Source organism: Nicotiana tabacum, chromosome 18 (genome assembly GCF_000715075.1).
Source record: "Nicotiana tabacum cultivar K326 chromosome 18, ASM71507v2, whole genome shotgun sequence".
Lineage (NCBI taxonomy): Eukaryota > Viridiplantae > Streptophyta > Magnoliopsida > Solanales > Solanaceae > Nicotiana > Nicotiana tabacum.
The window spans coordinates 134180754-134193063 of NC_134097.1; the positions used below are offsets into that span (position 1 = coordinate 134180754).

At 37.4% G+C, this 12310-nt stretch overlaps 1 protein-coding gene across 1 annotated transcript; it reads right to left on the reverse strand.

The window, feature by feature from the left end:
- Positions 1-3508: 3508 nt before the first annotated feature.
- LOC107815994 (putative serine/threonine-protein kinase PBL28) lies at positions 3509-10485 on the reverse strand. Its single transcript, XM_016641652.2, has 6 exons — positions 10277-10485; positions 9182-9413; positions 8966-9107; positions 8754-8875; positions 8576-8657; positions 3509-4151 (listed from the first exon to the last, which is right to left on the reverse strand). The coding sequence occupies exons 1-6, from the start codon at positions 10360-10362 to the stop codon at positions 3832-3834; spliced, it is 984 nt and encodes a 327-aa protein (XP_016497138.1). The 5' UTR covers positions 10363-10485; the 3' UTR covers positions 3509-3831.
- Positions 10486-12310: the final 1825 nt, after the last annotated feature.

Below are 12310 nucleotides of genomic sequence, written 5' to 3' on the forward strand. Positions count from 1 at the left end.
ATTAATTATGGGTAATAGAGTATATATTTATGGATTTGTACATTTGTTTGACTAGTTTTGGAGAGACGGGCATTTAAGGTGTTTGAGAGGTGTTGGAGCCGATTTTGGAACTATATTTTTCTTTCTTTTTTATTGGCGACAACAAAATAAAGTCATCACTTTAAAGTTGACGTCTTTAGCTTTACCAGTTAGCACGTTTCTTTGAAAATTATAGAATACAAAAAAAAGTTTACTTGCACGTTTCACTGAAAATTATAGAAGAGAAAAGAACCCACTCTAAATGAAGTGTCGAGGCTCTAAAACGAACTTAATAAGGGTAGTGCAGCCATACAAACATAACCAATAATTGTCAAAATATAGAGTTTGCTGTTGCTATGCACACACGAACACTGAACCATCTCAAACTGTTGAACCCACGAGACCACTACACCACAAAGGTGTGCTATCTCAAGTGTTTTCATTATTATTATAATAACGGCATTGTTACTGTTTTAGATGATAATTATATATACACACAATATATTTCCTGAAGAAGCGGGTTCATTTGAACCATTACACGTGGGTCCGCCCCTGCTTAGATACTATGTTAGTAAGTATTTTAACAACTCACGTGATGAAATATAAACGTGTGTTGCTATGTTTAAATGCTTTGTTAGAAATTATTACCCCCAAAAAAAAGCGTTGTTAGAAACCATGCCTCTAAGATCTCCGGAAGTCATATTGCTTGAACCTCGAACTGCTAGAAGTTATGCTTCAAGGCTTATATTGGCTGTTTTGATTTAAATGTTTAATTAGTCTTCTGTCGTGTCGTTGTGATCATTGATACGCATGGGTGGTATAAGGAAAGAATGTGAGATATTTATTTTTGGGACTACGAAGCGGTACCTCGGGAGTGCCCCTATTGATTTCCTCTATTTGTTGTATTATCTGTTGTTGTTGTTCCTTAACTTGTAAGATTCTTGCTTCCTTACGTGTTGTATTCGTTTTCTTTGATTCCATGTTGTTATCTTCCGTAAATTCTTATTGTTACACTTCCCTGTCATTTTATTATATCATTATATCTTCTGCTTTGTTTCTTATTATTCCCAGTAGGGCCTTGACCTGACCTTGTCACTACTCTACCGAGGTTAGGCTTGGCACTTACTAGGTACCGTTGTGGTGTACTCATACTATGCTTCTGCACATGTTTTTGTACAGATCGAGGTACATCCTATCTGCCTCGATATTAGAGTGTTGTGCTGCTGCTTGGACTTCAAGATACACATGCCCGCGTCCGCAGGCCTCGGAGTCTCCTTCTATCCCGCCCTTTCCTTATTTCTTTATGTTTTTTATAAAGAGTGACGTACAGGTCAATTGCAACATTGTATCTAGAGCTTGTGACTTATACATCACCGGGTTTTGAGAGTTATTTATACTTTGAGTTATAGTTTTTATTTATTACAGTTGTTGACGTTTCGAGTTTTAACTTAATGTTTCAGTTACTCCGCATGCTTAGAAAGTGGAGAAAAAGATGATTTCTATTCAACTTGACTTACTCCAAATGGCTAGGAATACACGATTATTTATAGGATAAATCTTTCATGTATCTAGCCTACACTACATATAAACATAATAACTAAGTCCATACCTCACATCTTTAAAGGTACATGGATGACACCTCTAGACATTGTATCTTCCAATGTACATCAATGTGTTCATACTCTAATACATGTACTAACTTAATATTCTAGTTACTGAAGCACTACCAAAAAGCAATGGTATCATAATTAGGATTCTGCACCAGTTCCTTCCATCGAAGAACACACTGAAATAAGAAATGTAGGACAGATCAATATCATAATATTGGTTGTATGGGCAGAGCGTAGGCCAGTCAAGAATTCACACTTTCAGATAATAAATTTAGCGGAAATGAGGATGCTTAGACAGAGGTGTATTTAGGATTTTAAGAACATGAGTGCACCATTATGTTAATTAAAACAGGCATGGAGAATTAGAAATTTCTTTATTTATTAATTATGGAGATCGAACCCCTAATCCAAGGGACAAATGGGACTCTCTCCTTGGAGGAGCACGGGCTTAGTCAAGTAGAACCGGGTTGCGCTGCTTGATGCTCTGATCGAAAACAAATCAGTGGGGCCATGCCGGTACGACTTAGTCACCAGAGTAGTCACTTGAGCATAGGTGGTCACAAATATATTTAGGTACATAATCTAAAAAAATTAGTATGTTTATACTGAACCTAGGGAGGGGAGCATGGGTGCATGTACCCCATCCTCCTCTATATAGAACCGCATCTGTGCTTAGATGGATGTGTGGGCACACTTGAAGAGCTGACTGAGGATGTTCGCCTTGATATTGCCGATGGCTGGAAAGATCTTAGTTTTAAGACCGATGTCACTTTCTGAATTCACTGACAGGTGTGTTGCAACTTTACCTATATGTTGTTACTCGGAGTTTTGATGCATTAATGAACTCGTGAATATCTTAGATTTTGGATTATAATGGTGGGAGGAGTACCAGTCCAAATGTTAGCTAATGGGCGGGAAGTTTGTTAGTTATTTACACAATTTAACTTCAATCGTATTTCATCGTAGTTGTACTTTAATTTTATCTACCACGTTGAGCACCAAACCATCCGCCTTCACTGCTTCAGACTAGGTTTTAACCAATTACGACTTATTAAACTTTTGGCTAATTAGCCACCTTGTTTTGGTGCTAGATATATATTATGAATTGATGGGAGCAAACTCTGTTGTTGTAAAAGAAAGAAAAAAAGAGAAGACAAAACAAAAGTGAAAAAGTCAAAGAAAGAAAGAAAGAAATGAGAAGAGGAGAAAGAGATATGTGAAAAAGACTAAGAAAGAAAGGAAGTGTGAATGAAAAGACTACAAAGTGTGAATGAATTAGAATTAAATTGGTTTAGAATCGCGGTGTCCGCATGTTCACATTTTGTTGAAGATTTCAGCTGATTCTTTTGCCTATAAATAGGCATCCACTTCTCGTTTGTAATCCATCCTCACGACATTCTTCTCTCTTTGAATATCAATTAAGTTATTCTCGTGGCTGTGGAGTAGACAAAAATTATCAAACCACGTAAATTTTATCTTGTCTTGTACAATTAATTGCTTTTCTCTTTAAATATATGTTTCCCTTCTATTAGTCTCACATGCTTCCCAACATGAACTTCAGCATTGCATGGTTACTCTAACAAACTTGCTCGAGACTCCTACACGCGGTAATAGCTGTGGACATATTACTGTTTCTTATTAATCCAACAAAAGCAAAAGAGTGGGGTCCAAAACCCAGAAAGGCCCTGACACGGTAAATCCATTATAGAACTAGTGAAACCTTCATCAAATGGTGCCACTTCTAAATTTTGAGAAGGAATTATCAAGGAAATGGTAGCAGAAACGAACACATTTTAGTAACTAAACAACAAACTTTGTGTTTCTTCCCATCACATATGAAAAAGGCCCTAAAAAAAGAAGTGAATCTGAAGGGGTCAAAAGAGTATAAAAGGACGAAACTCCAATAGCCAAGGCATAATCCAATCTATTCGAGCAATCCAAAAACGAAACCACCAGCACTGGTGACCTCATCCCAAGAGGAGTTGCTAAAGACTACTATCTGCGCTATCAACACAAAGAGTTCATAACATAAACACATGATATGACAACAAACTGGAAAAGGTTTTTGTTCCAATGCACTTCAAAGTGCAGCTAAGATACGATGGTGTATACAACCATATTTACCCAGTCTAAGCATCAGGGTCATCAGCCATACAAGTGACATATGCGAGTGAGAGTAGTTGAGAAGTTTTAAATGAGTAAACTAGAGGGAATCAATGCGTCGACATGAATCTGGCACAGTTGGACTATACCCACCTATGCTTACCAGTGTATCAAAGACGGTGTCTATACGTGGACGTTCATCAGCTGCAGGACGCACACATGATTGTATAAGTTGTGTCATTCTAGTGCCAGTGTCTGCATCTATCTCAAAGCTTTCATGAACTATGGATCTTCGATTCAACTTTTCAATATAATAACCTGGATGATACCCATCCTTCCACTTGCGCTCCTTTTTGGTTATCAACTCGAGAAGAAGAATGCCAAGTTCAAACACAGTTGCTTTCTCAATGGAAGCCTGATCTGCAAAATACCAATAAATTGGTCTCGTTTCACTTTACTGATGGGAATGACTCTTTACGTACATCTAAAGAGTGGTTGTGAGCCTTAAACATCAAACAATAATTGGAGTGTACATCTAAAAATATTCAATGCCTCTAAAGTTTACACTAGAGATTCAAAGCTAGTAGAAACAAATACTATATTATTTTATTATGAGAAGATTGCATTTTCAGTGTCCAGCTGTAGAAAATGGTTATCTTCTGCTAAAGGTGTAGAACTTTCAAACACAAATTGTGGTGGTGAAAAAAGTTAACAATAGAAGATGAATCTATAAAGAGCACAAGAGAACGACAACAAAGGCTAAAAAGACGACTAACTAAGTGCGGGGTAAAGCCTTAACCAACCAGTACCAGAAGTTAAGGAACCAAGAAAAGGGAAGAAATTATAAGTTAGCAAGACCACACCAGAAGATGGATTAAGACCTGAACCAAGTTAAACACATTAAAGACGAGCTCCTACAAATTTTGAGGGAGATAGCGAGAGGAAAGAGAACGAAGATGATATTTCAATCAATTGCTTATCAGAATTCACGAGAATAACTTTGCTGGTCTCCATACATTCTTGAGAAACAGAATCAGCATACCCACTGTAATCCCGCATAATCCCACATAATAGGGTCTGGGGAGGGTAGAGTGCACAGAGACCTAACTCCTACCCTTGTGGAGGTAGAAAGGTCATTTCAACAAATCCTCGACTCACGGAAAGCATAAGCACAACAATAACGAAAAAGGAATACGGGAATGTAGAAGCCATGAAAAGAAACAGTAACAACAACAAACCCATGAAAGAACCAGTAACAACTAACAACAGCAAAGTAATAAGACGACCGAAGAGAAAGAAACAACACGTAGTACTAGAAATCTAAAAATAGGAAAATACGAGACTACATACTAATACTAATGGTATGGAAAAGAAGAACACTCGACTACCCACTACCCTCTTACCCTAATACTCGACCTCCGCACCTTCCTATTAAGGGTAAGGTCCTACGATATGTCCTGCCTAAACTTAAATATTATCATAGAATTAGATATATTGAAGCAGATGTCTGAAAAAGTGTGGGTTAGAGAAGCATGTGATTCAGATTGTGTCCTCATAGGTATGGAAGTGCCTTCGAGAGGTTAGAGTATTATGACTAATTTAAAGTATTCAATTATTTTTTAAGGAGAGAAAATATGCAAATGAGTTCAGAAGTACCTTGGTTTTTACATGCAAGGATAAAGAGAATTGAGGTTGCACAAACTATCGTCTTCTCAAATTTATGAGTCATACTGTGAAATTTCGAAAAAGAGTAATAAAGCATAGATTAAAAAATTATTACAAGGACGATAGAAAATCAGTCCAATTTTATGCATGAGATCTACAGTAAAAGCTATATATTTGTAAAACAAATAGACCAAAACAATAACGAGAAGAAAAAGGATATGACAAGACTTCATTGACTTAGAAAAAGCATATGATGAGAGTGCTAAGAGAAGTCCTTTAAGGTGGTGCTTGACCAGAAAAGAACTCATTTTAAATATATTATATACCTTAAAAGATACATTTTCTTTTATCAGATACCAGAAAATATTTGTATAAAGAAGCTGAAACAAAAGAAAGAGTCCTTAACCAGCATGAAAAAAGAGCACGAAATAGAGAAGGTTCCTACTTGGCCGGAAGTCGTTTGACGTCACGGAGAAGTGAATCTTTAGATGATACAGGCGGGTGGAAAGACAAGGAAATGCAGGCACAGACTAACAATCAGTAGAAGGGGCTTCTTGATTTGTCAATCACTGATGTTGCCTTCGAACAGTAAAGCGATACAGGAGGTGGGATAAGGAGTAGCAACTCTACAGCTACAGAGTCACAGGTCACTCATAACTTCAGCGTTCATCAGAGAACCAGTTCTCTGTAGTTCTCTAAAACGGATGGCAACGGGGCAGAGTAGGGCATGCGGGCTGGGCACGCTAGACTCTTCTGCAAAACGCTATCGGAAATGTCCGACCACCCTAAGTTGAAAGAGAGCTTGAAAAACATGATGTTTCTTCTTATATAATGAAATTGAGTAACAGACCCAATGTATCTCCAAAATCTGTTCAAGTTTTGGAAAATAGAAAACTGAACTTATTTTTACTTCAAAATCCAACAACTGATGGACCTTAACCTGTCGCTCCGAGGCAAGCACCAAAATATAGCAAATCCAACATAATTTGAAATAACAGGTAACCTCGATTATGTGCTAGCAAAAAAAGCTAAAAGGGTTGCAAAGCAAACTTAGGGAATGAAACAAGAGCTCTTTCAAAGATCTTCGGAGGAGAAAGGATGAGGCGAATGCAGGCAAGTTTTCAGATGCAGTTGGAAGATGTGGCAAAGAGAGATTTCTTTGAGAAAAAATCAAGGTTTCTATGGCTGACTTGTGGAGAGAATAACACAATTCTTTCAATCGAGAAGCTAGCCGTTGATGATAGCATTTCAGAAAATGCATAAGTCACCAAACTAGAGAGAGAACATTTCAGAAAACCTAGAGGACAAGAATTTATATTTAGGGACCGAAATGCGGAGACCAAGTTTAGTTTGGAAGATATGCCAAGAATCTCATAGGAGGAAAGAAACTGGTCACATAGACACAACATGTGCAACTGGTGCTATCTATGCATAAGAGAAATGCAAAGTAACTACCACATAATTTTTGTATTGCAAGGTGACAGTTAACCTCTGTGTTATGTTCCTGAACATGTTCAAGTTGAAACGGGTATTGCCAAAATCTCCAAAAGAGCTATTTATGTGCTGGAATAGAAAAGATATCACCAGGAAGAAAAGAAAGCTGTGGACCAAAACACCTGCGTGCATCTGGTAGATAATTTGGAAGGAAAGGAGCCTCAAGTGTTTGGAAAGTAGACACGAACCTATTTATAAAATCAAGTTTGATTGCATATGTTTGCCGTCATTTTGGTGTAAAATGTTCTAATAGAGGACAGAGAAGAACTCATCGAGTTCATTACTGTTATACAAGGCTAGGAAGTTTTCCTTTTGTACTCATGTAATACCCACGCACACAGTACCTCGCGGTCTAAGTAGGTTAGCATATGAGGTAGTCAGGTGCCAACCTTTTGTTGTATAGCACCTTCTTGGTGCTGCTTATCAATAAAAGCTTTACTTTTACCTGATTAAAAGAAAGAGGTGTATAATGAAGCTTTTGCAAGTGCGAACCGTAGAAAAAAAGACAAACTGATTTTCTTATGATCGCAAATTTACAGCAGGAATCATCGTTAAACTTGTACCTGTTTACCTAGCTATGGACGAACCAACCAAAAGTATACACGATGATGTACCTTGTTGCTTGCAGATGAAATAACATAAGAGTCAACAAAAATTTACTCCAAATAAGAATTGAGGGCAAGTAGAAGAAAGAAGAAATATATGCACTATAATCTCTGCCCAAAAACATTATAAGGGAGTGATATTGGAGCTTCATACCACAATATCCACAAGATCAAACATCATAAAAATGTGGAAGTTAAGATGAAAGTACGATAAGACAACAATGAACACGATTACAAAAGATCATATTTTGTACAGTGTGAAAGAAAGACGAGACAAAATAAGAGAAGGTGGCCTGGGTAGACCTCCATATCCATCCAGTTGTAGGTGCAAAAATATATGATTGAAGATAATAAAAGGGACGAGACAGACCTAAAATCACATGAAAAAGGTCTTGAAAGAACCATAATCGGCCTAAATCGATATAACTTAGCTAAAAAAAGAACGCAATGAAAGCAAATGGATTCATATAGGCGAAAAAACTAGTTGAGACTATGACTTAGTAATAGTTGTTACACTCACATTCAGAGGCGGATCTAGGATTTGAACCTTATGGGTTCCCAACATTTGGGCAAAAGTGATACTTTAAGCAAGTGAGAAAGTTTTTTAATGTTGGCTGGAAAGGTGCCTATGGGTGCTGTTTGGTGAAAAAAACAAAAGTGACGTTAAGAAGTGTTCAAAGGGATTCGAACCCCCGCCAAATATTCAGGAACATAGCTTAAGCTGGTTCCTTTCGTTTTCCACTGGACCAACACCTGATTTTGCTTATGGGTTCCAAACTAAAAATACTTACACATTTAAATTTATCAATACAAATACAAGGCTCGGGTAAAAGTTACTGGGTTCCCGGGAACGCACACCCGATACTATGGATCCGCCCCTGCTCACATTAGCTCTTGTTTTGTGGTCAAAAGACAGAATTCTCACTAGATGCATGTATGTTTGCGTATGATAAGCATGCACTTAATCTTTGGATGAAATACGTATGGGAAAATAGAATGGACACGCACTCAAAGGTGTGGTGTACGGTCAATAATAGGAGCAGTAATATAACTTATGGAGTAATAAAGATGCACAGATACCTGAGGCAGTGGCAGAATTGTAAACCCCGAGTGTCTGCGGGAATGCATGGACTCTAAAGTCCAACAGCTTAATGTTATATTCCTGCATCGAAAAAATAAATAGACAACATGTAGGAGATATTCTCAAGGGAGGAATCAGGGGATATGACACTGAGAGACACGGAATAGCATTTCAGACCTCATCTATCATACTATCAGTACAACCATTACTCCAAACATCAAACTGCTTCCGGCTTAATGTTATCAGGAGCAGTGCATAATCAGTTGCCACCTTCATTCGCTCCTTCCACCCAAATTCAGCTAAAAGTGTGTAACAGAGTGTTAGCAAGTGCAAGAAACAACTAATTATTCAGACTCCCCTTATTCAACAAAGTTCAAGTAAGTCAATACCAGAACGAACTGCATTCCACAAGGGTGTCTTGAACTTCATATCATAAACTACAGCAACCTTCTTGTCAAAACAAAAGCCAATCAACTTCATCAAGCAAGGATGAGACTTAAATTCTGACCTTTCAAGTAATACAATTTCATCCTGTTGCAAAGTCACAAAATTAGTGAAATGACAACACAGACAGAACCAATCAGTGAAATATAGCATTTACTCACCCGGAATTTTCGTGGATACGAATCATAGCTTATAACCCCAGGAAAGATAAAATCCCATGTTTTGACAGTAACCTCCCGCATTCCTTCACCGTCATCTATAAACCCCCGGAACAATCTGCCATATCCAATGTGCTGGATAAAATTCTCTTCACAGAACCCATTAGTGATCTTCTCCAACTCATCATGGCTCAAATTTTTTGCATCACCCACATTGAAACCTTGAGGAGGACCCCTGCATATTTTGTTCATGTTAGCTTAGCCACTAACAGGAAAGATGTGGAACGAATAGACAAAACAAATGTCTAGTAAAGGATGAGGAGAAGAATAATATGTTTTGGATGGCTAAATCTTTCTAGGTCAGTTCCTTTAACTGGAATTGACCAGTAGAGAAGAAAGGAAGACAAAATGTATGGCATACCATGACACAGAAGAAAGGTGCTCTATTTTCACTTGGTGTTTTGTTTATATAAGGAGTAAGGGGTAGACACAGGCTGATTGTTATAATGGTGAGTAAAATTAGACAAGGATCGTTATATGGTGAGTAAAACAACAGAAAGATTGTTTAATTCAAGGTCATTTTTTTGTCTTGGAACACTCTTTGCGGATCGCAAAATGCAAAGTTTTAATAGTAAAGGGCAAATGATGCAATAAGTTCTGAAGAGTTTTATACCACACAACACATCAAAGGGATTAAAATGTAAATCGAGCATAAAACCTTATGTTTGCTTCATAAAGCTGTACATTACTAATTTGACAACTCCTAACGGCACATCACAGTTATGAGCATTAGTATTCAAGATTCCAGTGTTTCACGGAGGACCATTAGGCTCCCCGTTCACACAATCATCTGGAATTTCCAACACCTCCAATGGGCATCCGTTCACTAAAAACATTTTACTAGTCAAAAAAAAAATCTGGAGGCACGTGTATACTTAAAGACTCCTGATTATACCTAGGATTTAAAAAGAGATTAAATCAAATAAATAAATAAATAAGGAAGAGAGTGCTATGATATAAATTGGGTAAAATATGAAGAACAAGAGAAGTAGGTGTCCTAAATAATCGTACAAAATAATAGAGGGGAAGAAAGATTACTCCTTTGCAATTGCCTCGTAGCCTTCCAGAAGACGTTTAAAGTTTTGAATGAAAGCTTCTGGATCAAGCCGGCCACATCTAGCCATAGGCGAGCTTCGAATATTGTCTCTGTCATAGCGAAAATATGTTGCCGTCTAGCTTTCCCAATTCGAGCAAGAATGCCTGTACGTCGTCCGCCATTTTTAGGTTTATACCCGCATACGGTATAAAAATGGGTGAAACATTTACCCACAAAACAAAATTATTTAACCTTACATATACATTTATTTTTCTACCCATCAAACTAATTACATTTCTGTTATAAATATATTATATTATGGATGTTCATTTATTACTCCGTTATAAATAAGCTTGAAGAAGCTTATCCATATGGGGACTCCACCGTAAATATGTTTATATACTCTATTGGAAATAAGCTTCGTGAAGAAGCTTATCACTTCGATACCCGATTATGGATAAATATTACCCCGGTAGAAGATTATCCATACCGGGTATAATAAGCTTATCCTTTCAGTACCCAGTTATGGATAAACATTACCCCGGTAGAAGATTATCCATACCGGATATAATAAGCTTAACCATTCAGTACTCCGTTATGGATAAATATTGCTCTCAGTAGAAGATTATCCATACCATGTATAATAAGCTTATCCTTTCAGTACCCAGTTATGGATAAATATTACCCCGGTAGAAGATTATCCATATCGGGTATAATAAGCTTATCCTTTTAGTACTCCGTTATGGATAAATATTGCTCTCAGTAGAAGATTATCCATATCTGGTATAGTAGCAGCTTACACAGCAGCTTCCTTTCTTCTATAAATAGAAGAGATTTGAGTTCATTATGTACATCAGTTTGAATTCGAATAATATATCAGTTTCTCTCTATACTTGTCTTTACTTTATAGTCTTTATTTTATAACACGTTATCAGCACGAGACTCTGTCATCTCGAGCAAATATATTGAAAGTATCTGAGGTAAGAACTTTCTTTTCCTAAATAATGTCAAATCTTTCTAAACTTGAATTTGTAGCCCTGGATATATCGGGCAAAAGTTACATGTCTTGGGTGCTTGATGCTGAAATTCATCTTGATGCGATGGGTCTGGCAGACACCATCAAAGACAAAAATCAGGCATCAAACCAAGACCGTGCCAAAACAATGATATTCCTACGTCATCACCTTGATGAGGGCCTGAAAATGAAATGTCTTACTGTTAAAGATCCAGTCATACTGTGGAATAATTTGAAAGATAGATATGACCACCTGAAGATGGTCGTTCTTCCACAGGCACAATATGATTGGACTCATCTAAGGCTACAAGATTTTAAATCTATCAGTGAGTATAATTCTGCTATGTTCAGGATTATTTCCCAATTGAAGTTATGTGGTGATAATATTACTAATCATGATATGTTGGAGAAAACTTTCACCACTTTTCATGCCTCGAATATGCTCCTGCAGCAGCAATATCGAGAGATGAGATTTAAAAAGTATTCTGAACTTATCTCACATCTTCTTATAGCCGAGCAACATAATGGGCTATTAATGAAAAATCATGAAAGCCAACCTAGTGGTTCTTGTCCATTCCCTGAAGTGAATGAGACGAACTTCCACCAAGCTAAACGTGGAAAAGGTCGTGGCCCCAGTCGTGGTCATGGTCGTGGTCGGGAAAGAAACTCTAATCATGGTAATAATAATGCACCAAAGAACACTCCTCACTACCAGCAGTGGAAAAGGAAGGAACAAAAGCATGAAGCGATGCAAGAACCAAATGCAGAAAATGCATGTTATAGATGTGGAGAAAAAGGCACTGGTCACGTACCTGTCGTACGCCAAAGCACCTGGTTGAGCTTTATCAAGCCTCCCTAAAGAAGAGAGAGAAAAATGCTGAAGCAAATTTTATTTCTGAAGATAATTTAGACTTCATGTATTTGGATGTAACTGATTACCTTGCACTCCCAGAAGGAGAAACAAGTCATGTAATCGGTGGTGAATCTATAGAAATGTAAATATTTTAATTTTTGTTGTTTG

Coding starts and splice junctions, on each gene's coding strand:
- LOC107815994 (XM_016641652.2), bottom strand. CDS start 10,362: ATGGCTAGATGTGGCCGGCTTGATCCAGAAGCTTTCATTCAAAACTTT. Junction 9,108..9,181: donor CGTATCCACGAAAATTCCGG/GTGAGTAAATGC, acceptor ACTTTGCAACAG/GATGAAATTGTATTACTTGA. Junction 8,876..8,965: donor GTGGAATGCAGTTCGTTCTG/GTATTGACTTAC, acceptor ACACACTTTTAG/CTGAATTTGGGTGGAAGGAG.